Source organism: Sapajus apella, unplaced genomic scaffold, assembly GCF_009761245.1.
Source record: "Sapajus apella isolate SASKATOON/1434 unplaced genomic scaffold, GSC_monkey_1.0 scaffold15, whole genome shotgun sequence".
NCBI classification, from domain to species: Eukaryota; Metazoa; Chordata; class Mammalia; order Primates; family Cebidae; genus Sapajus; species Sapajus apella.
The window spans coordinates 27,483,378-27,508,751 of NW_022436955.1; the positions used below are offsets into that span (position 1 = coordinate 27,483,378).

The following is a 25,374-nucleotide window of genomic DNA, read 5'->3' on the forward strand; positions in this document are numbered from 1 at the left end:
ATGTGACAGGCTGGCTTCCCTTCACCTTCTCCCATGACTGGAAGCTCACTGAGGCATCCCCAGAAGCAGATGTTGGCACTATGCTTCCTGTACAGCCTGTAGAACCAGGAGCCAATTAAACCTGTTTTCTTTATAAATTACCCGGTCTCAGGTACTTTTTTACAGCAATACAAGAACAAACCAACACATCCTTAGAACCATGGTAATGTTTTACACACTCGATAACAAGTTGTAATCAACCAGGATCTGGGGGAAATTCAAAAAGGAATACAAATACGAATAAATGAGTCCAACTGTATTAAAAACAGATACCAAGGAAAGAATTAACCAATGTAACTTAAGAAAACACTATAGGCCAGGTGTGGTGGCTCACATCTGTAATCCCAGCACTTTGGGAGGCCAAGGCGGGTGGATCACAAGGTCAGGAGTTCAAGACCAGCCTGGGCAACACAGTGAAACCCCGTCTCTACTAAAAATACAAAAATTAGCTTGGCGTGATGGCAGGGACCTGTATCCCAGCTACTTGGGAGGCTGAGGCAGGAGATTCACTTGAACCCAGAAGGCGGAGGTTATGGTGAGCCAAGATCGCGCTACTGCACTCCAGCCTGGGCAACAAGAGCGAAACTCTGGCTCAAGAAAATTAAAAAAAAAGAAAACATTATATAACTATATGCTGTAGGGCCAAAGGTAATAACACATTATCACAAATACTGTATTCAAAAAATTCACAAGGGCATGGATTAGCAATTCCAGAGCTACTCAGTATACATATACTGGGACTAAGCAAGTAAGTCGGTATATTGTGGATAATGAGAGCCAGGCTTCTCACTGTGGGAGAATGGAATTAGAGACAGAGGTAACTTGACCACGTCTGTAAATAAGAGAGACAGACAGAGACAGAGACAGAGAGAGAGAGAGAGAGAGAGAGACAGAGAGAAACAAGGAGAGGGAAAGGCTGGAATGAATCCTGTGATATGGTGTGGAATCAGGAGACAGCATGAACTCGTGTTTCTCGTACATACACAGAGGGGCAGATACAGAAGCAGGCATGTGTGTGCCTGTACGCATGTCCATACATTTGCCTAGCTCTGTCTGCTGAACAGCGCAGTAACAACTGTGAGCACAGCAGCTTTGAGCACCCCGAGTGACCAGGTCTTGGTGTCTCAATGCCATTAGAATAGGCCATCAGGAAAGAGTTGCTTAGAGAAAGGCTAGAGTACAGAAGTCCGTGACAGGACACCTTGTACTGCCAAGGAGACAGACAGCGCTCAGAACATGCTGGAGACCTGCTGAAAAGACAAGCCACTAGATGGAGCTCCAGACTGCCAACTCTGGGGCAATTTGAGCAACCAACTAAACGATAACATTAACTATAATCCACAGAGTAAAATAAGTGTGTGTCCACACTGGTATAAAGAATTGAATAAATGGGAGAGAAAGGACAGCTCTTCCTTCCAGCAGAGTTCCATTAATCAACGCAAATACAACAAAGGAAAAAGAAAGTCATCACAGTGGTCAAACTCCTCAGGAGCAATCACGAAAGGCAAGAACCATCAAGGCATGCTAACATGAGTGGGTAGAAGTATATGAAGAAACCAGACCATCTCTAAGCATACCCTCCACGAGACAGGAGTCACAAAGGAAACACAGGGGCTGCACGGTGGAGACACCTAGCAGGTGCCATTCTGGCTCCACAGGGCCAGTGGCTAAGGTCTCCTGCAGAAGCACTGCAGGCCAACACTGCAGCTGCCACCCTCGGGTCCTTACCATGTCTGTGCCAAGGCCATGCATCCCCTGGGGCTGCTCCCAGCCAATGACTGAGCACAGGGGAGGCACTAGGCCAGGCCCATACCTGTGGGACACAGGACTCCTCCAACAGGCAATTCGGTTCAAGGATTTCCCTTCAGGCAAAACTTTTTCAGACCTGTTCGAGCCTCTTCCTCCCCAATCTTCCTACCTCTTTGTGGTGTCAGATCAGCACTGCAGTCCTTGCCTATTCCACACCCTTCTCTTTATCCTTCAGAGGCCCACATGCCCCACAAATCTTCTGAACATCTAATTCTAGCTTGGCGTCTGTTTCTTGGAGGACCCAGACTGACAGACCACATTAATCAAATGGTGAAAATGACCACCACCAGTAATAAGATGAAGGAAAACAGAGGAACCAACAGGACAATGAAATGCAACGTGGGATCCTGCACTGGAACCCAAAGAAAGGACCTGTGGGACAGCGGGCTGAATCTGAATCTGCAGTTGGCAGTGCTACACCAAGGTTCGTTTCCAGGCGCTGAGGCTCAGACTGTGGTTATGGAAGATGTTTAGGTTAGGGAAAGATGGGTGACAGACAGGGAGTTCTCAAGAACTATTTGTGAAACCCTGCTGTCAATCTAAAATCATTTCAAAATAAAGGGTGAAAACAAAGTGGGGACCAGGCCGGATAGGAGCACCATGGGAGCTGGTGAGATGTATGTGGCCTGCAGGTGAATTACAGTAGTGTCAGTGTTCATATGTTAGTTTTAACAGCTGTACTCCAGCCATCTGAAATGGTGGCATTAGGGGAAACTGGGCCAATCTTGCATGACAACTCTCTCCTATTTTTGCAAAATTTCTGCAAACCTAAGATTATTTCAAGATTCTAAAAAACTCAACAACAAAAGCAAAAAACCCTCAGAAATCATTGCTTTTAACCATTTATATTAAAGATAACATCAGTAAGTTGAAAGTAGCTACCCGTTCCATCAGCAGCACCCTGGAAGAAGCAGCAGCAAAACTTCTCCGAGCAGCCTGAGAATTCTGTGCTTAGTTATATTTGGTTTTGAGGCTTGTATTTTGTGCAGAGGGAAACTTGCCCACATCCCCGCAAAGCACAGAAAGGCCCATCAGCGGGGCGGCAACTGACCTTGCCTGCGGCTTGTAGCTGTTGAGGATCTGATAGGCTCTGAGGAGATCGAGCTTGCCGTGGCCTTGCTCGAACATGTTGACCCCAGGGAGCCTCCGGGCTGATGCAATCAGGGCCTGCTTCATGCTGGCAGGATTCACCAGCTCACGCTTCTGGACTGTGCTGGAGGAAAAATCAAGCATTTGCTCATTTTCTCTGAGTAAAAGAATGAAAATCAGACGACCAAAACCTAACCTACAAACGTGCACATGCAAGGCCTGCAGTCTTGTTTTGTATCTAACGGGAGCTTATCTGGCAGAGCCTATGTGAGATGAGGAGGAGTGTGCACTCATTTCTGTACCTGCTCCAGGACTCACCACTCCGCAACCTTCTATGAGACCCATAGGCTAGGGCGGTTTATGCAAATGCATCCGTAACACACGTTTTTCTGGTAATTCAACTACATGACCACAGAGGCTGCAGAAAGCATGAGTATGTAAAAGGTACTGACTACTTGTGGGAGGGAAAGGCTTCTAGCCACGCAAGACACCATGCGGCACCGCCTGGCTGGGAGGAGGAGCACACACGGATCCTGGGGAGGGGCCACGACACAGGACTGGCAGGAGGCACGGGTCTGAGTGAGGACCATGGCCTCCAAAGCCAAAACTTGTCTTCTTGTTTCCAGATTGGGAGGCTTGTCTGGGATGAGCCACCCTGATGGTGATGACTTTCCGAACCATGCAGACCTAAAGCCATCTTCAGAGTTTCACCATGAGAATGCATCTAAACAAACTTTAACATGCAGCACAACACGGCTAGGAACTTAGCCTGGCGATACTAGCATTAAAACATCAATTTCTGTGTATCCATGTATTATCAATACAAGTCAATTTTAATTCCTAACATTGAGGGGGAAAATCAGTAGGTAAAAAAAAGGAAAATGTATTCCCCTAAGTTCCTAAATATTTGTATATGATGGTGGTTGGTCTTGGAGTCTAGTCACATTTTCTAAATGGCAAATCTGACATAAGAAGAGGAGATAAAGTAGAATTGTTAATGACAGAATAAAAGAACTGCTCAAAGCTACAGGTCAACAATCTTCCCCCTCTTCTTGCCTATAAAGCGAACTCAAAAGCTGTGTTCCCCTGCCTTTTACCGCATCATCAGAATGGAGCTTGGGAGGCCCGCCACCGCTTCTATTACAAGCGACTATCACAGAGGTGTTTCTCAATGATCGCAACCGCATTTTTATCTGCTGCAGTGAGATGAGGCTGAAAGGCTTCCTTGTTTCTGAAAATATGTGTACTTAAAGAAGCTGCTGAGAAAGGGAAACACAACCCGTCGGCTGTCTGCTTACTGAACAGCAGAGAACTGACAGGCTCAGTGGTGAAGGCAGAGCCCTCATTTCCTGCTAACAATCATAGCATGTAGGACAAACAAACCAGCATTTTCTGTTTCCAGAATCAACAAGATTAGAAACAGGAGCCCTAACTGAATTCACTCCACCTGGCCAATACAAGCATGGAAAGTGGGCCCGGTAGCCCACAATCCACCTTCCCTCTTCAGCTGAGGTAAGAGCGGAGAGAGGAAAACAAGAGAGGAGACAGTGTTTCCAGCAAGCACGCAGTTATTCTCCAAAGGCCACTCTGGCCAACATCAACATTTTCAAGAATTTGGCTCCAAACTATAAGGGAAGAATAGAGAAAAGGGAGAAAAGGTAGGTATCTACCCCTTTTTTTGATAGAAACGGGGTCTCACTGTGTTGCCCCAGCTGGCCTTGAACTACTGGCGTCACACAATCCTCCTGCCTTGGCCTCCCAAAGTGCTGGAATTACAGGTGTGAGCCACCGCAACCAGCCCGATATCTAGCTTTATTAAGAATTACTAACAAAATATTATTTGACATTACAAGCTAAAATCAACATTCAAATTACTTAAAGAGAATTTAAAATATAAAAACATTTAATACTATTTGCCTATATTAATTTTTAAATTAGCATAGAATACAATAACTTTCAAATATGCAGAACTTTGTGTGTTATCACAACGTAACAGCTCAACTAAAACTTCATCTAGATAGAAAAAGTACGATATATTTTGGGGGAAAATACAGTGACAAGATAAACGCCAGACCCAAAGACATCTTTTTACAACTAAGAATAAGGAAACATGGGTCTCCGATGAATGAGTGCACGTGAACTTCAACTCTGGCCTACTCGCTTTGAGAATTTTATTGATTTATTTATTTTTTGAGATGAAGCCTCGCTCTGTCACCCAGACTGGAGTGCGGCGGTGCAATCTCAGCTCACTGCACCCTCCTCCTCCTGGGTTCAAGCAATTTTCCTGCCTCAGCCTCCTGAGGAGCTGGGATTACAGGCACCTACCACCACACCCAGCTAACTTTTATATTTTTAGTAGAGATGGGGTTTCGCCATGTTGGCCAGGCTGGTCTTGAACTCCTGAGCTCAGGCGATCAGCCTGCCTCAGCCTCCCAAGGTGCTGGGATTACAGGCATGAGCCACTGCCCCCTGCCTCTTTGAGAACTTTCTATCAGTTCCATTATCTGCAAGATTAAGGGCCAGTCACTAAGCTGCATTCCAACTGCATGAGATCCAATCAGACAAGGTGGAGTAGTGACTGCCAGTCGCTGATGGGTTGGACACCCTTAGCTATGGAGTACATCAATAGGTGAGTCCCCGTCACAAAAACAATAAATGACTAACCCCGTGAGAAGGTGGATGTGTTCATCTGTTTCACTAGAGTAACCTTTTCACTTTCTATATGTATCCTACAGCATCACTTTGTATACCTTACACATACACAATAAGACTTGTTTTTTTTTAAAAAACAAAACAAAACAAAAAAAAACAAGGTGAATCCCCAAGGAAATGGAGGATATATGGCAGGGAAATATCTTACTTTTTGTTCCCTGCCTGATATATATGCTTGCTTGGATGTTAACAGTTCTAGCACATAATGGGATACGAGAACACAAACAGAGAGAAATGGGTGTTTTGTCGGTCAGCACTTTGTTTACTCGGGCTATAGAGTGCGGTCACATTCGTGTCATTCTAACTATAAAAGAAGCGACTCCTACCTCTTTGCAGAGATGAAGAAGGAGAGACAGAGCAAAGCTGTGAAGGGCCGAAGCTCTCAAACCCAAGACAGGGCAGAAGCAAGACTCGACTCCTGCCCTGCTGGTACCCGGTGCTCCTGTCCTGGCGTGGGAGCTGCTGGTCTCTGGGGGGCAACACTCACCTCACTAATAAGGTGACGGCACCTGCAACCACTGGAGAAGCAACACTGGTCCCTGAGAGGGCCCGGCACCCGCCTTTCACGCCGGAACCCCGCACGCCAGCACCATAGGTGACAATGTCAGGTTTCACGCGACCGTAGCCTCCTGGTAGCTCCTATAAATAAAAGCAGCTTGGTTTCTACAGCTCGCATATTGGCATACAGTCACGTGCAATTATGAGTGAATCAGATCAGAATAGACATATGGGTTAATAACAGTATAACCTTAGGAAGATATTGGTTTTAGTGTGAAATTCACTCCAGGCCAGGTGCAGGGCTCATAGCTGTAATCCCAACCCTTTGGGAGGCTGAGGCGGGTGGACTGCTTGAGCCCAGGAGTTCTAGAACAGCCTGGGATACACACCAAGGTCCCCATCTCCACAAAAAAATACAAAAATTAGCTAGATGTAGTGGCACATGCCTGTAGTCCCAGCTACTCAGGAGGATCACCTAAGCCCAGGAGGTCAAGGATGCAGTGAGCCATGATTGTGCCGCTGCACTGCAGCCTGGGCAACAGAGTGAGATCCTGTCCCCCACTTCCCCCCCGAAAAAGAGAGAGAGAGAGAGAAAAGAAATTCACTACAATACAGAAAAAAAAGCTTAAATGATAATGTAGAAAGTAAAATTTTAAAAATACATTTTATAACAAGCAGAACAATAGCAAAGCCATAAAGCAATTAAAAGATAAGTATTTTAATCTTCCTAACATGCAACACTAGCAAGTGGACACTGGCTTATCACGAAGACCAGAAACTGGAAAGTGCTTTATCTCTGAATAAGTTAAAATTAGAAATATGTTAGAAAAATTAGAAAATTAAAATATAAAAAAACCCAAACATGTTTCTTTACAAGGAAAGAAGTACATGGTATGAGTGGCTGTTTCAAACCATTGTAAAAGAGAAAATAAGAAACCACTTAGAAGGAGCAGGATCACCAGACAACTCACTTGGGATAAGATTTTAACTTAGTACTCGCTCAAGCTTCCTAAGAATTGGGGCAAAACGAGAATTATAATGGAATCTCATATTCTGTCAGTAACAGGAGACCAATTTGAAGGGAAAGCCCTTCCTGATCATCAAACCCCTGGGACGGCAGACGCACACACTGGGGTGCCGAGTGAAGGCATCCTGCACCACAGCTCTGTGATGATGGAGGAAAGTTTCTCAAATGCCATTAAAAAGCTGGCTGGTTCCGTGTTCACATTGCTATAAAATAAATAAATAAATTTGAAAAAAAAAAATCTGGCTGGTGATGAAGGCCATGGACACGACATCTCATCATGGTTCAGTAAAGCGCTGACACAGGGAGCTGGAGGCAAACTGGCAGAAGCAGGTTCCTAGTACCAGGCAGCACAAAGCACATGCCAAGGAAGTGCGGACAGGAGGACACGCATCCTGCCCCGGACTGATGTCACATGAGACAGTGCTCCCCAGCCAACGGGGCAGCTCCAGGAAGAGGCACCTGAGTGTGTGAGGCGGGGAAGGGCTGGAGGCTAGTACTGTCACAGTACAAAGGCTCAGGGTGAAGGCTCCCCTGTCAAGTGCTACAGTGCGGATGAGGTCCACAGTGTTCCCAGGCAGCTGGGAATCTTTCCAGGGACTTATCCGAGGCCTCCGAGTATGGCACGTCAACTTAAAGCACCAAGAGGTGTTCTGACCCTGAAGAATTTGAAGAGCGGGTGCTCCCCTCAGCAACTGCCAGGACAAAGGTACTCGAGTACCTTTGAGTGCTGCTCTGCACAAGCGTCTAATTTTTCATCAAACTTTGACAGGTAAAGGAGGATGAATTCACTGCATAATTAAACCCCAAGCTGCTGAATTATTAACCGTAGCTGTTATTTTGAATTTGTTCAGCTAAATACAATTATTTCTGTGTTGGCACAGTTGATATTAAGCTGTTCTTAATGGCTTCTCCAACTTCTTAAGGTCAAAAAAAAAAAAGTTCATCTCACCTATCATTGAAGAGGACTGCTTAGCTCTACTAGAGAGGGTAAATGGGCAGAAACCCAATTCACCACAAAGTGAGTTCCTCAGAAATCAGTTAATAAGTGGAACTGGGAAACACCATCTAAAATCAGCCCATGCTCAACACAGCAGCTGTGGACTTGCCAGAGTGAAGTGGCAGAGGCTGAAGGGGCCAGATCTCTAGTTCTCGGGGCTGGGCAGGCACTCATAGCCCCGGCTATTCACCCGTGATTGTGAGGGTGTCTGTGCACTTACAAATACACCTCAAGGCTCGTCAACAAATGGTGCCACTAGCCATGGTAGTTTCTCCAGCTAAATACAATTATTTAGCAAAGATAAGCATACCCAGGTAGTCATTCCCCTTGAAGAAAAGCGGGCAATGTTATCTTCAAAGTCAATGCCGCCTACTCCAATCACATCCATTTGATCTGCAGGGTTATTCAGAGTGCTGTATCGAGACAAAAGAAAAACAAGAGAAGAGAAATAATTTAAAACGAATGCTTCAAACCAGGGCGAATATTCCCAGAACAATCTAAGACTTTATGAGGTTCTTCTGTGGGAAGAGTTGTAAACTCTGACGGACTGCAGCTCCTCACGGCTATCCTGTGAAATAGATATGACCCCGCCACATTCGCTGTGCTCAAATTACGTCCTCTCACCTGGAATGCCCCTCCTTTCTTCTCTTCCCTGTCAACTTTGCACACTGGGGCTAAAAGGCGAGCTCAAGGCTCACCTTTTCCCTCCAGCACTCCAGGTCTTAAGAATCTGTACTTGCCTTGAACTTCATGCTTAACACGATCACAATTCATCACCTAACAACACATTCTCACATCACTTTCAAATTGTTCCTGGTACATTCATCTTAACTTTCCAACTAAATCAGACACCTCTCTGGGCAGAAACCGTAATCACACATTTGCATCTGCCAAAGTCAGGAAGCTGTAAGTTTTCAATTGACCTGCGGTGTTGTTCCACCTGCCTCATAGGGAACTGTGGAAGGACTATCATTATTCTGTCATCTTGAGCTCCTTAGAGGAAAGACCTGAGACACGAGGAAAAAGCCACAAAGTCTCTCCAATACCTTAAGTGCACTAGATCTGCAAAGAAGTTATAGTGAAATAAATAATGGCAAAAATGTATAATCCATAAGTCAAAATAAAGACGAACTATTTGAAAGTATGAGACACTCAGTTATAAAACTGCATTGCTAAGCTTTATCTATTATGGCTTCACTAACAAAAAAAAAATGAACTCTTTCACAATTAAAGAACTACAACTGATTCCAAGTGGCTTAAGAGATAATAGTAGCATGAAATTTTAGTTCTAGAGAGTGTGTTTTTAACTGACAATTCCTAACCACACCAAGCCAAGGTGGTACTGCCTTCTCAGCTCACTGGCCACCAATATCACACCAGCTGGTCATTCGGAGGCACCAATAATCATTTTCTGTTGACTGACACTAGACGTTTACATACTCCCAGGAACTCAAGGAGCAGAGGCTGGGACAGAAGTCACTGATAGAAACTCCCATGGAAGTTGACCAAAAAGGTACCACTTCCCACCCTCCTCTACCTGTCAATCCCTACAATGCTTAGTATACTTTAACCCTTTAAAAATAAGGGAAGACATCGAGAAATCATTATTGGTATTGAAAATTGGAAAGGAGGGAGGTGAGGCCGCAGGCTCGCTAGCACCACAGAGTCTCAGAGCACCAGGGCACAAGACACAGAGAAAGAGACTACAGCAAAGGGGACCAGAGAATGCATGCCTTACTCCCAGAGGAGCTGACATATGCATGTTACTGTCCTCAGACCAGCCCTGCGAGCAGTCCCATCAGATGCCCGAGCAGTAAAAACCATACCTATCACAAGCTGGGCTGCCTTGATCACATGCCATGTCCAGTCACTTCAAGACACAGCCAGCAGGTGGCCAGGTCTGTATGAGGCAGCAGGAGCATACATGAGGTGGAGACAGCCTTCCTTACAAGGCTCTGCTCCTTCAACATACTATAAACTCACAACTCTGATAAGAAGCTATGGAGTACAACAACCCACAAAAGCCACAGGGTTACAGAACGGCAGCCAGCGTGTGACAGTCAGAACAGCATGTGAAAGAGCCGGGAATCCAAACAGGTATGGCCAGGAGGATGAGCAGAGGGAAGAGGTGCAGAGGACTTGAAACAAACAGGAGGAGACTCATTCCAGGAAGATGTGTGTGACGCCGTGGAAGGGGAAGGTGAAACAACAGATTCTGGCTGGAGTTGGCCAACTACGGCCCATGAGCCAAACCAAGCCCATACCTGTTTTTACAAATATGGCATTCCTGGAACAAAGTCATGTTCATTTACACATATATCACCTACAGCTGCTTTCGCATGATAAGGCGAAAATACTTTTTACCTGACCCTTTACAGGAAACGTTTGCAATCCAGCCTAGAATACTGAAGACCTTGAAAACCAAAAGAAAAATGTGGATTTCAGCTATTAGACAATAATAACCCACTGCAGATTCTTGATTAGAAAACTGCTAGAATATATGTTTCAACAGTAGAAATACACACAAAAAAGAAAAGGAGAGGCTGTCATTCACAGAGCATCATCAGTGTTCACGCGCTCTCCCCCTGCTGTCTGATGTCAGCCTCGCAGGCAACATGTGGGCTTCTCTCTGCCCCCATGACAGGTGAGGGAGCTGAGGCTCAGAGAAGTGACGGTGCCTCAGCCAAAAGTGGCAGGTCGGACCTGTCTGCTTCCACACCTAGTTTCATCCCTACCCATCCAGGAAGAGCTGGGGTGGAAAAAGACTCAAGATAGGAAGACAGGCCATGAAACACAGACACCCCAGTGACTGTGAACTGCCGAGTGCCAGACTTGAGTGGGGACATCAGAAATAGCAGAAACATTTAAAAGGGAGACAGGAAAACCCGACGAGATGACTTAATAACTGGTGTTTGTCATGGCGGAGCTACAGTTAGGGTACGTTCATGCCACTTATATCTGTGGCTCATGATACGTATTACTGACACCACGGCAAAATCCAGAACCCTGCACTTCTAACAAGGGTCAGGATCATGTACTCCACTATTAGGCTAGAACCCTATGAATGCCAATATCTGTGTTTTCTGAGATATACAAACATGAACTTCACAGAGCTTCACCTCATACTATGCCCTGGACACTTCGTAAAGCATCCTACAGAAACTTTAAGCACAGGAAATGATTTATACACGTTATCTAGAGAATTAAATGAAGCTGCGCGTGGAAAGAAAACTGAGACCTCTAACCAGACAGGAGTGTACTGGCTTGGATTCAGTGGCAAAGGTTTCACATCTCATGCTGCCTGAGTTGAGCACAAAGGCCCCCCTGTGACACCGTCCTCCCTGCGTCCCTCCTAAATGATCCCTCTCATCCACTCCCAAGCACCGTCCATGCTGCTGTTAGGCCCGCCGGCACTTCCTCTGTGAAAGAGTGCCACTGTGCTCGCACCAGCTCTCTTGGAGGGAGGCAGGAAACCTCTTTCGTTTGCTCTGCACACAAATCTCAACACTGCAGAATCCCTTTCTGATAAATTCACTTCTCTGCTTTATTCTGGGCAAAAAGTAGTTAGAATAAAAACTTCAGGCCTCTAAATTACTATTTGTAACAAGTTTTTAAAAATATATAAATAGAAAGAAGACTGGCCTTAAGCTGACAGCTGCTGAGGCGAGTGGCGAGTACCTGGGCGCTCATCACACACCCTTATTATTTTTTTACGTGAGGAAAACATCCTTGAGACAAGGTTTTAGACAGATATAAACAGGTAAGCATAGGTGGATACACAAACAGATAACAATTTTTCAGTTATTTAAGGGGGAAAAAATCCCCAAGGTCATCCCTGCTAGGGCTACTTACCCATAAAGAGGTCCGTCATTGCCAATAGCAGAAACCATGATTACATTGTTAGCTGTTAATTCCCACACCTACAAAACGAGCATTTATTTAATGAAAGTATACCACTCTTAACATATAACTGTCAAAAAAAAACCACATATAATGTCTAAAAACAGTCCTAAAAAAGAAGCACTGGACTATTATAAAGGTGGAAGTGCCTGGCAACTTGCAGGGGTAGAGAATAACACCCTGGACAGAGAAGCACACAGTGCACAGAGCACATGCTGACTTCCTAGTCACTTTCAGGAAAACACAGGTTGCATGTTTAGGTGAGAAAGAATCAGCTGGGTGTGGTGGCTCACACCTGTAATCCAGCGCTTTGAAAGGCTGAGTTGGGCGGATCACCCGAAGTGAGGAGTTTGAGACCAGCCTGGCTAACACAGTGAAGCCCTGTCTCTACTAAAAATACAAAAAAGTTAGGCAATTCGTGCCTGTAATTCCAGCTACTTGGGAGGCTGAGGCAGGAGGGTCGCTTGAACCTGGAAGGCGAAGGTTGCTATGAGCCGAGACTATGCCATTGCACTTCGGCCTGGCCAAAAAGAATGAAACGCCATCTCAAAAAAAAAAAAAAAAAAAAAAAAAAGAAGAAGAATCACCATGGCACCATGTGCTCCTTATAAACACTTACTCTGAGGCTTCCAACCCACTCAATTTATGACATGCAAATCACTGAAGCTCAGGTCATTAGCCATCTGTTCTCACAAAGCTGTCACCACCTGCCTGAAAAGCCACCAACACACTAGAAATGATGCAGGTTGGGTTGCGAAAGAGCAGGAGCTGTCACCCAAACCCTGTGTGCAGTGACTCCACAAACCTTGTCGACAAAGGGATGATCCATGAAGTCAGGGCCGCCGATGCTGAGGTTTAACACGTCAATCCTCTTTAAGATGGCATAGTTGAAGGCGTCCAAAAACCAAGACGTGTAAGATACCTAGTTAAATATGAAAAAAGTCCTCTTCGTGTTTCAATAAAGTCTTAAAGTGCTAGGACAGTTTTTATTTCTAAGGCTCTTAAAATCATAAAGTACTTCTTTATTTTTTTAACTTAAGACCAGAAATAAATCCTGAGTACAAATAATACTCCAAAGAGTGAAATACAACACCTAGAAGTTCTAAGTCTTTGGAGCTGAACCTAAGGAAGAGGCAGCTGTGTTCTGTAGGGTGGCCTGTCTCTCTAGGTGAAATGCACAGCTCTCTACACAAAGAATGCCTTCCTAGTAACACTCATGCTTCCAACTGCCCTTCTCTTTTAAAAGGACTTATCCCAAGGCACTTCTATTAAGTTAAGCATTTTGGAATAGTTCAACTTATCTGTCTAATCTTCTTCATTCCCAAACAGACTGAAGGACAAATGGCATCAGTAACAGTTATTTCACAGTATTAGTCCTCTGATGTTCAAGTGCACCTATGTACCTTACAAAAGCTCAATTACTTTCTGGATCACCTTCAGTTGCTTTTTTAAAAATAAAAAATTAAGTTTACAGTAGGAAGAGAAGCAATGTAATGATTAAGAATTATGTTTTTAAAAGGCTTTTAAAAGACCGCCTATTTATATGTTCTTATATACACCAAAGAAATGAGCATTGTCATACAGGAGACACAGCCAAGTGGGGAATGAATGTGCTGCACAGGGACAGGGGTGGGGGCCTCACCGTATTACCTCCTGACATTTCTAAGCTATGCATTACCTATTCAAAAATTAACCTTAAAAAACAATGAAAAGTGAAACCAACAAATACTAGGATCCTCTCCCTTTTCTACTGTTTCCAAATGAACAGTCAAGGAACAAGGCTTGCAAATTCACATTACCCAACACAATGCCAGGTGTCAGGACACAGAGGTAAATAAAACAGTCCCCACACTCAAGATGGTAGGAACTCAATCAGGGAGGCAAACACATACACTTATTCTACATGCAATTTGTTCTATTCCATCATGCAGACACACAACTAGGGGTACAGAGGCCTGGGGAAGCCTAGAGGTAGAGAAGAAACAAGGGAAATCAAAGACTCGTTGTAAGCAGTAGCCTTGGCAAGGTCTTCAGAGTTCAAGTTAGACGGACACAGTGGGTGGTGGAAGAAGGGCGGAGCCAATCAGGAGGCAGTGGAACAGTAAACTGGGCACACATGCTGTGGTACAAACGGCTCAGCGTCACTGATGTGCACTCCTTTTACACAAATGTGTACAGTCCAGTGATTGTGCTTTTTACATTTCAGTATGAATTCCTCAAGTTTCAGGGGTCCTCAAAACACCTACCTGATTGTTGGTAAAGACCCTGAAAATATGAAGTTCTGCATCTGGAGCAAATCCTTGGCACTCCCTCATGCTGGCTATCACACCTGCCACGAATGTGCCATGGCCCAACCCTGCAGTCCATAAAGAAAAACATCCCATTAAACACATTTGAAAGCAAGTGCCAGGATGCAACATTCCAGGCCATGAGTTCCAGAGCCTTCAATTTCCAAGTGCTGGACAGGGTAGAGCCTCTGCTGCTGCTCTACGTTCCCTTGGGCATCACCCGGCACAAGCACCCCTTCAAGGGCTAGCCAACTCCACGCCCTCCGGACAGGGAGCTGCCCCTGCACCAGGCATCCCCACCATGTCCTGGAGTGCTACTTCCCAACATCCTCTAACATAATCAGAGAAGTTCCTGACGCACAAAAAAGGCACAATATCAACTTGGGATTGTTTGAATAACTGTTGGATACAGACTATGGAATCCTGCACAAAACACACTCTCAATGGATCAGAGAGGATGGGAGTGATATCCCACATCCACAGGTGGCCGTCCTCTCCCCGCCGCTGAGACCCACCATCATCCAGCGTTCTCTCGTTGGTCCAGTTGGTTCTTTCCTTCACATTTTTGAAATGGGGATGCTTCTCGCTCAGTCCAGTGTCAAAAACAGCAACTCTTACATTAGCACCTTATTCGGAAAAGCAAGCAAACACAATCACGTTTGAAGATACCAGCTTTTTAGACTTTGCCTATAACATACATTCCTCCCAGGAACCCACAGAAAATGACACACTGTGGAAGGCCAAAGCCTGCTCACAGCAAACAAGTTAGGTCAGCTGTGCCCAGGGTAGCTGGCTGAGCCAAGAAAAGAGGACAGCAGGAGCAATGCCATCATCTACCACCAAGTAAGATTTAAGGATAAGCAGAAAATCCTCCTAGACCCTCCGCAATTGCCACCAGTGCTTAGCATGGAACCACCCCTTCCACTCCTAGCAGGCTTCTCAAGGCTGCAGGCTGGCACCTACTGATACTCCCCTTCTGGCAGTTTACCACAGGTCTCCACCCCGCACCTTCTCAGAGACCCTGCAAAACACTCACAAACCGCACACCCAAGGAGCAGGGCACAGAAAATGGGAAACGGGGGAACCATTCCTATTCCCAACAAGGAAGGCAATTTACTCAATGCAGCTCATTTGTAAAAAGGCAAACTCTGCTAGGAGGAACTACTAACACCACCTGGGGCTAATCACACTGGAAGAAAAATCACTGCAGCATGCACTTTGCTGTAACAGTAAGTTGATTCCAGATACTGGCCAAAGCCATCGACCCCAGTGTGAAATACAACTGGCCTTTCTGACCAAAAATTCTAGAAAGCATTAAAATATAGAATACCTATATTACTTAACAGGTAACCAATGTAAGAAGGGTGATGTCTTTCTGGCAAAAGGGCTGTTTTACATATCAATACTATGTTAAATAATCCATTAAACTGAGATAACTATAAAAATTAATGTTACTTTTAAAAAATGCACACACAAAATTAGAAAGGATTTGGTTTGGGGGAAATAAAAATTATTTCTGATGATTAGAAAATGTGTTTTGTGAAGCAGTTCTCATTCTAAAAAGGTAAAACCATGAAGAGACACACATTTTAACGAAATGCCAGTCCACCAGGTATTAAAAGCTGAAGCATCTCAGACATTTCAGAGGGCAGGGCACCAAGGAGATCAAAGGAGAGGTAAGGGTCCCTAAGTCAAGGAGATAGGGTAAAGACACCTAGACAAATCGTGATGTCCTGGGAGCAGGTGAAACTGGCTTATGCTCAGAAGTCAAGGTAAAAATCTTCACATTATATAAAACAGGAATGTTTTGTCATGATAAATCAGCAAGGCGAAAAAAAAAACCTTATTTCACAAAACTCACAAGCCTTATTGGTTTTATTTCACAGGACAAGATCATGACCATCACTTCCTGTACTGAAACAAATCATCAGCAGGTGTAACAGTCAATTGCTTCGCTACTCTGCATTCAGGGCATCAAACCCAAGTGACAGACTAATTTCCATGGAAGTGCCCAGGTCAGGGACCACCTTTCCACGAGCAGCGGCAGCCCTCTGCAGGCCCGTCAGTCAGCGCCAACAGCCAGCAGCGTGCACTCGTTTGGGCATGCGTCCACAGGAGAGAAGTGCTCCATAATCTGCCCCTTCTAACCTCAGAAATGATAACAAAATAAGATACAAATGGTGACAATTAGAAAAGCCACAGACACAGATGTCTGGCATAACAGGAGTCAAAGACAGGAGGTACTAGCCTATGTCCAGCTCAACAAAGAGTAAGCAGGTCAGACGTATAAGGCTGCAGGGCTTTAGCACTAGGCGGTCCCGAATACGGAATCTCTGGATGTCTGGACTTTCCGTGCCTTCCCTTGTTAATAGCACACACCTGTAAATCCCATCTGCCAGAGCACGTCTGCCTGCAGTGTCTGGGCAACCTGGCGCGGGATGGCTCTCAGCAGCCGTCTGCTCGAATGCCTTCCTGTAGCATGCCAGAACCCAGAGCCCAGGGAGAGACTGGCTCTTCTCAGGGGACGTGATGATTGCCACTTCTGGCTCCATCGGGTTTCATTGCAGGGTACTATGGGGTCAGCTAGATGGCAAGGAAGAGAAAGGTCAGAATAGAAGAGCAAAAGGAACTACACAATACCTGTCAGGCAAAACTACCCTAAACACAGATGATTACTGTTTGCAATTCTGTTGGAAGGAAAGTGGGGTTATCTTATTTCTCTAGAAGGATCGTCTCAATGCAATTATAATTATAGGACATTATTTAGCTGTCATATTATTTCCAAATAGTTCTTTACTTGAAATTTTCTAACCAAGTAAGGCAGAGAAAGACTGATTAACTAATATTTTTTAAAAAGCTAAATGTGACACTAAAACTAAATGAAAACCTGATTTTTGATCAGCAACTTGTCCTCAATGAACCAGAAAGGGGAAAAGTTAAAGAAAATGACCCTAAGCATTCATGAAGTTTTAGTTTTACTAGAAGTTTTTACTAGATTTCTGGGCCAGGGAAAAGCCATGTTATCCCACTGAGCATCAAATATCAAAAGGACTTTTAACAACTGTGTTCAATATTCTCAACATTCTTACCTGCTAGAATTTCACCTTTCAAAAAACAAAAGAACTACAAAGGACTGAGAAAAGGGGAATTTCTGAGGGTGATGGAATTATTCCACATCTTGATTTTGTTGGTGGATATTTGACAGTATAATTCCTCTAAAAAGGAAGAATTTTACTACCTGTAAGTCTCTTTATTTTTTATTTCTGTGACAGAGTCTTTTTCTACCTCCAGGCTGGAGTGCAATGGCGCAATCTTGACTCACCGCAACTTCTGCCTCCGGGTTCAAGCAATTCTCCTGCCTCAGCTTCCCAAGTAGCTGGGACTACAGGGATGTGCCACCATACTCAGCTAATTTTTTTGTATTTTTGGTAGAGACGGGGTTTTACCATGTTAGCCAGGATAGTCTCGATCTCCTGACCTCATGATCCGCCCGCCTCAGCCTCCCAAAGTGCTGGGATTACAGGCGTGAGGCACCCCGCCTGGCCAAGTCTTGTTATTTTTAAAAAGCAAAGGAAAAAGGTAATACCAAAGAACTGGTCTAAGACTTTTCCCTCTACCTCTCAAAGACCATGTTATAATGAACAAGTGATGTTTTAAATCCGTTTTAAGAAGGGAAAATCTATAATACTAATACAGTTCTGTTTCTAAAGTAAATCATTGTCATTTGTATTCTAACCTTACCAGGCTATACCTATGTAAGTACAGGGACCTGGAAACATACACGGTCATGCCAATTTTGGTAAGTACATATTTGCACAACCCAACTGAAATGGTTCTTAATTGAAAGTCCTGGTCTGAGTCTGATCTTTAAGTCAACAGCATGGGACAGTGCTGGAGGTGCTGGCTGAAGACCAACACCGAGACCAGGAAGGGGTGTGCTCTGCATGACCTTGACAGGCCAGACTACACCTCCAGTATTACACTAAGTTCAGGGCTTCACAACTTTAAAACAATTGAGAAAAACTAATACATTCAAAGAAAAACACTTAAAATGAGGAAAGGACTTGAAATTATGTCATCTGAGTAACTGCCGGAGGAACTGGGGATTAGCTTGGAGAGAAGAAATTGCCAAAAGGCACACACTATGGGTATCTTCAAATATCAAAAAGACAGCTATCTTCATCATATCTTTAACTACTGTCTTATAGAAAACAGGTAGGCTCTGTCTTACGGCCTATGGGATAGAACCCAAGGCATGGGATCCAGAGTGAGAACAGTGTCAGCCCAAAATAAAACAAAACCTTCTACGAATAAGAGCCATAGAAATCGTTAACATTTGGTTACAACATCCTGAACACTCTACTAAGCTTTCTTCACATGTATTATTTCATGTTATCTTCATGAGAGCCTCTGAAGTAAGGTGTATCATCTCCAATTTAAGAATGAGAGAAAAACTGATGCTTCAAGATGGAAAAGGCGCTGACTGCCGGTCACAGCTAAGTTCAGGAAGCACGGGCACAGCAGTGGGCAAGTTTCCCCTCTCAGGGGAAAACCCAGGACACGCACAGTGAAGATGGTGTCCAAGGGAATCCCACCTCCAGAGAGTCTAGGATTCTTGTGCTAAAATTAGGCAACTCTGTGTCTCCTAAAGCATTCTAGAGCTCTTCACGGTAACTGAAGTAAAAATAAATTAAAATAGCACAACGTATACCAGGTTTGACTGCCAATCTATTTTCCTGGGCTATTTTTGGGTGTTACTGCTTTATAAGGAAAATAATAATACAGTAACATCTGGAGTACCAGAAAAGGCTCTGAAAAAGTCAGACACCTGAAGTCTACATCTGGTTTTACTAAGGAAATTAAACTCTTCAGTGCCTGTGTATGTGTGTTTTTTTTTTAAATGCAGCAAAACCTCAGAGGCTCTTAGGCCTAGAATATCACAAAGAAGAGCAAAATTTTATTTTTTATTTTTTTTGAGACAGATTCTCACTCTGTCACCAGGCTGGAGTACAGTGGTGCGATCTGGCCTCACTGCAACTTCTACCTCTGAAGTTTAAGCAATTCTCCTGCCTCAGTCTCCCAAGTAGCCGCGATTACAGGCACGTGCCACCACACCTAGCTAATTTTTGTATTTTAGTAGAGACAGGGTTTCTTCAGGATGGCCAGCATGTTCTCGATCTTCCGACCTCAGGTGATCCGCCTGCCTTGGCCTCCCAAAGTGCTAGAATTACAGGCGTGAGCCACCGTGCCCAGTCAGAAGAGTAAAATTGTTAATTTCTTTTTTCTTCTGACGAAAGAAATGATAGTAAACAATAACAGAACTAGCAATTTGTTAACCTGATTTAAGATAAAAAGGAAAAAAAAACTCTTTTCCTTTGGTAATATGTATCTTTGGAAAATATCATTTAATAAATATGCAATGTATTATTTGGGCTAAACTCTATCTTGATAAGCCCAATTGCAACGAAGCAGGAAAGACTAAGCCGTGGAGAAGAAAAGAAAAAACCGAACACCTTCCATCCTCACACCTGCATACCTGATGACTTAAATAAACCCAGCTGATGCATGACCATTCCTGGTCAGGAGGCTTTGAGAAAAACAAAATGAAACTCAAAGAAAACATGTTTTGCAAGAGTACCTTAAAAAATGAAAACACACGCTAAGCAAAATGCAAGGAAGAAGCAGACATAAGGATGTGTCTTTCAGCACAAGAAGGCAGCTGCAGCCTTAGTCTGAAGGCTCTGATGAAGCTGGCAAAAATCATTTCCAACAGAAACAAACATCACTAACATCTACTACTGCAAACCCTCAGATTTTATTCTACCAGAATAGTATGAAGTCTCTTTTTAAAAAATAATTCCACCCCCCCCACTACCAGCCTTGTGCACTAAAAAAACTAAACTAAACTAAAAAATGTCTACCAGGAAAATGTTTACAATTAGCCAACTAGATGGAAGAACACAGATATTCACTGTACTATTTTTCAACTACTCTGCAGTTTGGGATTTTTCAAAGTGAACTGCAGAGATATCAATTTGCCTGAGGTCACAATACTCACATTCAGCATACTTGAGGGATCGAAAGACTTTCCGCTGGGGCGTGACCCGTTTGATGTTTGGATGATCTTCAAGTGTTAGCAGCCCGGCTTTCTGTTTTTCTTTGATCTGAATCACCTCAAAATCACTAGGGTAGTCACTGGATGGATTGTTTCGAGGTATAATTCTCCAGTTGTCCACTTCACTGCTCTTCAGGGCACTTGAAATAAATGAATTTCTAGCTTTGGCTGTAAAGTATCCATTGAAAGCCACAATATATTCTGAAATCAATCACCACAAACAAAAATAAGAATTTGTGCACATACATTATAACATATACTATACTGTAAATCAGGCAAAAGAAAAATTATCTTAAAGCCTACAGTAGAAAAGAGGAAAACACAAAGACCAGTTTAAATACCTAGACAGCTGGTCGCAGAGCTTTGAGTAAAAATGATCCGTATGAATCATGTAATCACACAGAATGCATCACTGAATACCAGCTATATTTTTTTAAAAAGCAAAGGTGTTGCACAGTGGCTCACACCTGTAACCTCAGCCCTTTGGGAGGCAGAGGCCGGTGGATCATAAGGTCAGGAGTTCAAGGCCAGCCTGGTCAACATGGTGAAATCCCATCTCTACTAAAGATACAAAAAATTAGCCAGTCATGGTGGTGCATGCCTATAATCCCAGCTACTAGGGAGGCTGAGGCAGGAGAATCACTTGAACCAGGGAGGCGGAGGTCGCAGTCAGCCGAGATCATGCTATTGCACTCCAGCCTGTGCAACAGGGTGAGATTGTGTCTCAAAAAAATTCATAAAGCCGGGTGTGGTGGCTCATGCCTGTAATCCTAGCACTTTGGTAGGCTGAGGTGGGTGGATCACCTGAGGTCAGGAGTTTAAGACCAGCCTGGCCATCGTGGTGAAACCCCATCCTTAAATAAATAAATAAACAAACAAACAAACAAACAAATACCTACAGAAGTTTGAATACACAACAAAGAAATGTATATAATTTTTTCAAATAGGAAAAAGAAACTTCAGAGAAGTGAATGCTCAGTTAGTGTTTTTTAAAACGAAAACAATAACAGAATTCCAGAGTGGACCATGTGAGACTATTTGCTTAGTTCTTCGTATCTAGTCACTCGAACTTTAGAACATAAACATTCATCAACTCCCTGCTCCCTACACCCTCACAAACTACAATGGCACCTGTTCCAAAGAATCAAGGTGTAGGCTGGGTACAGTGGCTCATGCCTGTAATCCCAGCACCCTGGGAGGTCGCAGTAGGTGGACTGCTTGAGCTCAGAAGTTTGCCAGCCTGGGTAACATGGTGAAACAAAAAATAAAAAAATTAGTGGGACATGGTGGCAAGTGCCTGTAGTCCCAGCTACTCAGGAGGCTGAGGTGGGAAGATCACTTGTGCCTGGGAGATCGAGTTTGCAGTGAGCTGAGATGACGCCACTGCACTCCAGCTTGGGCAACAAGACAACAAAAAGAAGGTGTAGGTAAATAATTAATGTCAATTTCTTTGTATCAAGCTTACTCTACTAGGAAAACAAACTGAAGCAAAGTTAATATTCATGTGCTGTGCACTCAACCCATTGGAAATTTACTATAGAATATAGAAGGCCAGGCACTTGGCTCACACCTCTAATCCGAGCACTTTGGGAGGCCAAGGTGGGTGATCACTTGAGGTCAGGAGTACAAGACCGGCCTGGCCAAGATGATGAAACCCTGTCTCTACTAAAAAAAAAAAAAAAAAAAAAAAGAGTATGTGGGTACAGGGGCGGTTACCTGTAATCCCAGCTACTTGGGAGGCTGAGGCATGAGAACTGCTTGAGCCTGGGAGGCAGAGGTTTCAGTGAACCAAGGTCATGCTACTGCACTCCAGCTTGGGCGACAGAGTGAGACTCTGTCTCAAAAAAAAAAAAAAAAAAAAAAAAGAAAAAGAAAAAAAGAAAAGAAAAAAAACTTTACTGTAGAAAAGAGGAACATGTTCTTCAGCAACAGCTAATTTTATATTAAGTAAGCTTGAGAAAATAAGACGGGCGCTCCTAACATTTAGAACAGTATCATTACCATATTCCACAACTGTTGATGAGAATTCCACTTTCAAAGTCAGGTGGGAACAGCCAGGGCATGGGGCCTTTTCAAAAGATTTCTGTTCCAGTCTGTCACCCAGATGTTTCTTCCCACAGAGCAAAACCACTAGCAGAAGCAGCCAGATGTTGATAAGCTTCATGGTCAAAAGCGAATATGATCATAAAATTGCATAAATTCAAATCACACTTTTTTCTTCTTGATTAGAAGTGAATTTTTGTTTTGGCTAAAAGCTGCAACATGACTGACCAGCCATCTCACAGTCTTGTCCAACATAAATAAAAGTTAAACCCCATGGCCTTTTGTGGCTTGGCCTGAAGAGAGGCTTTCATTTCTTTCTCCGCTTCTTCTCCATCTTGGACATAAGGCTTCTCTCACTCAGGCCGTGATGACTGAGTCCTGAACTCCATCTGTACCACAGAACCAAGGTCCAAAGGGGTTGATCAACCAACCGCTGTGAACCAATCTATGAAATAAAAAACAGCGCACAGAGATATTAGTGGCAAACTGACATAGCCAGGTATGATTTAGTTGTATTTATAATTTACGCAATTGGGTCAGCCAGGCAAAGTGGCAAGTGCCTGCAGATCAGCTACCCAGGAGGCTGAGGTGGGAGGATCACTTGAGTCCAGGAGTTTGAATCCAGCCTGGGCAACAAAGTGAGACCCTACATCTAAAAGAATAAAATAATAAAATAAATAAGAAGGTAAAAAAGATATCCCAGTTTCAAGACAAATTAATATGCCAAACAACCATGAAACATATTCATTTTTATTTACTTATTCCTGACTGCTTTCAGGAGAAAATTTTTTTTAGGCAACTTCAAAAATAAAACAGAATAAAATAAACAAGAAAAATGGAAAAAACTAAGGAAACAAAATAATGTCAGAAGTATTAAGCACACTGGACCTGAGCATTCTAGCAGCCACAGAGAAGAAGGCATCAGGATGATCCTTTGTTCTGTTTCAGATTCTGTATTTCTATCATTTGCAACCCAATCCCCAGAGCATTTTCCCAGGTGGCACTTTGACTTCCCACAAATTTCATCAATTTTTCTAGCAAAAGCTTGGCATATATCCTTACTTTCTGCTGTAATATTAATATCTAACAGAAAAGTAATCTCCATAAAGGTGATATTTAACACCTTCAAGAAACACTATGCTTTAATATTACAGATATTGAAATATGCTCTACCAATTCTATGAAAAGAGCAAAAAAAGGGTTTTTACTGTCCTGAGGTTTATTTTACCGGACACCTCACACTTAAAGAAATGTAACCCACTCGATCCGTTATAAAACCAGATTATCTCTTTACCGGACCGACATAAAAGGACAGTGTATGAGGAAAGCTACTGCTAAAGAAAAATGTCATTTGAATATTAAATTACGCACGGGCACATCTGAACTGTAAGAAAAACAGCCATTCCTCACAATGAAAAACAGAGCAACAGTAAAGAACAATGCTGGCTGTAGCCTGCCCAGAAAATCAGTTGCACAGACTATACCTGCGGCATGAATAATCCAGCAGAGTGGGCGATGGGTGAATGAAGCAAGGGAGGCCTTCCAGTGCTACTTATGTTTTGTTTTTTTTGAGGAAGGGTCTCACTCTGACACCCAGGCTGGAGCGCAATGGCAGAATCTCTGCATGGTTTACTGCAGCCTTGACCTCCTGGGCTCAAACAATCCTCCCACCTCAGCCTCCCAAGTAGCTGGGACTACAGGTATGCATCACCACGCCCAGCTAATTTTTGAATTTTAACATAGAGAAGGGGTCTCGCCAGTTTGCCTAGGCTAGTCTCAAACCCAAGTGATCAAGCCACCTTGGTCTCCCAAAGTGTAGAGACTACAGGCATGAGCCACCATGTCTGGCCACTATTTGTTTTTTGTTTATTATACTTTTAGTACTGAGATACATGTGCAGAATGTGCAGGTGTGTTACATAGGTATACACATGCCATGGAGTCTTGCTGCACCCATCAACCTGTCATCTACGTTAGGTATTTCTCCTAATGCTCTCTCTCTCCAGCGCTCCCCCCACCGTGTCCATGTGCTGTTCAACTCCCACTTTTGAGTGAGAACATGCAGTGTTTAGTTTTCTGTTCCCGTGTTAGTTTGCTGAGAATGATGGTTTCCAGCTTCATCCATGTCCCTGTAAAGCACGTCAACCCACCCTTTTTTATGGCTGCATAGTATTCCATGGTTATATATATGTTGCATTTTCTTTATCCAGTCTATCATTGATAGGTATTTGGGCTGGTTTCAAGTCTTTGCTATTGTGAACAGTGCTGCAATAAACATATGTCTTTATAAAAGAATGATTTATGGTCCTTTAGGTATATACCCAGTAATAGGATTAGTGGGTCAAATGGTATTTCTGGTTGGAGATCCTTCAGGAATCGCCACACTGTCTTCCACAATAGTTGAACTAATGTACACTCCCACTAACAGTGTAAAAGCGATCCTATTTTTCCACATCCTCTCTAGCATCTGTTGTCTCCTGACTTTTTAATAATCGCCATTCTAACTGGCATGAGATGGTATCTCATTGTGGCTTTAATTTGCATTTCTCTAGTGACCACTGATGATACGCTTTTTTTCGAATGTTTGTTGGCAACATAAACGTCTTCTTTTGAGAAGTGTCTGTTCATATCCTTCACCCACTTTTTCATGGGTTTTTTTTTTTCTAAATTTAAGTTCCTTGTAAATTCTGGATATTAGCCCTTTGTCAGATGGATAGATTGCAAAAGTTTTTTAAAAAGGAAAACATTAAGGACAAGGAGTTAGTCATCTATCAGGAAAGGTACTTCAAGTTATAAAACTCATTCTTGCCAGGCGCGGTGGCTCAAGCCTGTAATCCCAGCACTTTGGGAGGCCGAGG

General features: G+C 43.6%; 1 protein-coding gene across 2 annotated transcripts in view; it reads right to left on the minus strand.

The window, feature by feature from the left end:
• The window catches only part of MBTPS1 (membrane bound transcription factor peptidase, site 1), a 61,948-nt gene that overhangs the window by 26,061 nt on the left and 10,513 nt on the right, over nucleotides 1-25,374 (minus strand). For both annotated transcript variants that reach the window (XM_032284552.1, XM_032284553.1), the window contains exons 2-11: nucleotides 22,476-22,962; nucleotides 20,418-20,675; nucleotides 16,739-16,942; nucleotides 14,875-14,985; nucleotides 14,318-14,427; nucleotides 12,877-12,993; nucleotides 12,024-12,091; nucleotides 8,482-8,584; nucleotides 6,137-6,288; nucleotides 2,900-3,061 (exon numbers count right to left, since the gene is read on the minus strand). In XM_032284552.1, the coding sequence (XP_032140443.1) occupies nucleotides 2,900-3,061; nucleotides 6,137-6,288; nucleotides 8,482-8,584; nucleotides 12,024-12,091; nucleotides 12,877-12,993; nucleotides 14,318-14,427; nucleotides 14,875-14,985; nucleotides 16,739-16,942; nucleotides 20,418-20,675; nucleotides 22,476-22,638 (1,448 nt within the window). In that variant the 5' untranslated portion in view covers nucleotides 22,639-22,962. The remainder of the gene's footprint in view (nucleotides 1-2,899; nucleotides 3,062-6,136; nucleotides 6,289-8,481; nucleotides 8,585-12,023; nucleotides 12,092-12,876; nucleotides 12,994-14,317; nucleotides 14,428-14,874; nucleotides 14,986-16,738; nucleotides 16,943-20,417; nucleotides 20,676-22,475; nucleotides 22,963-25,374) is intronic.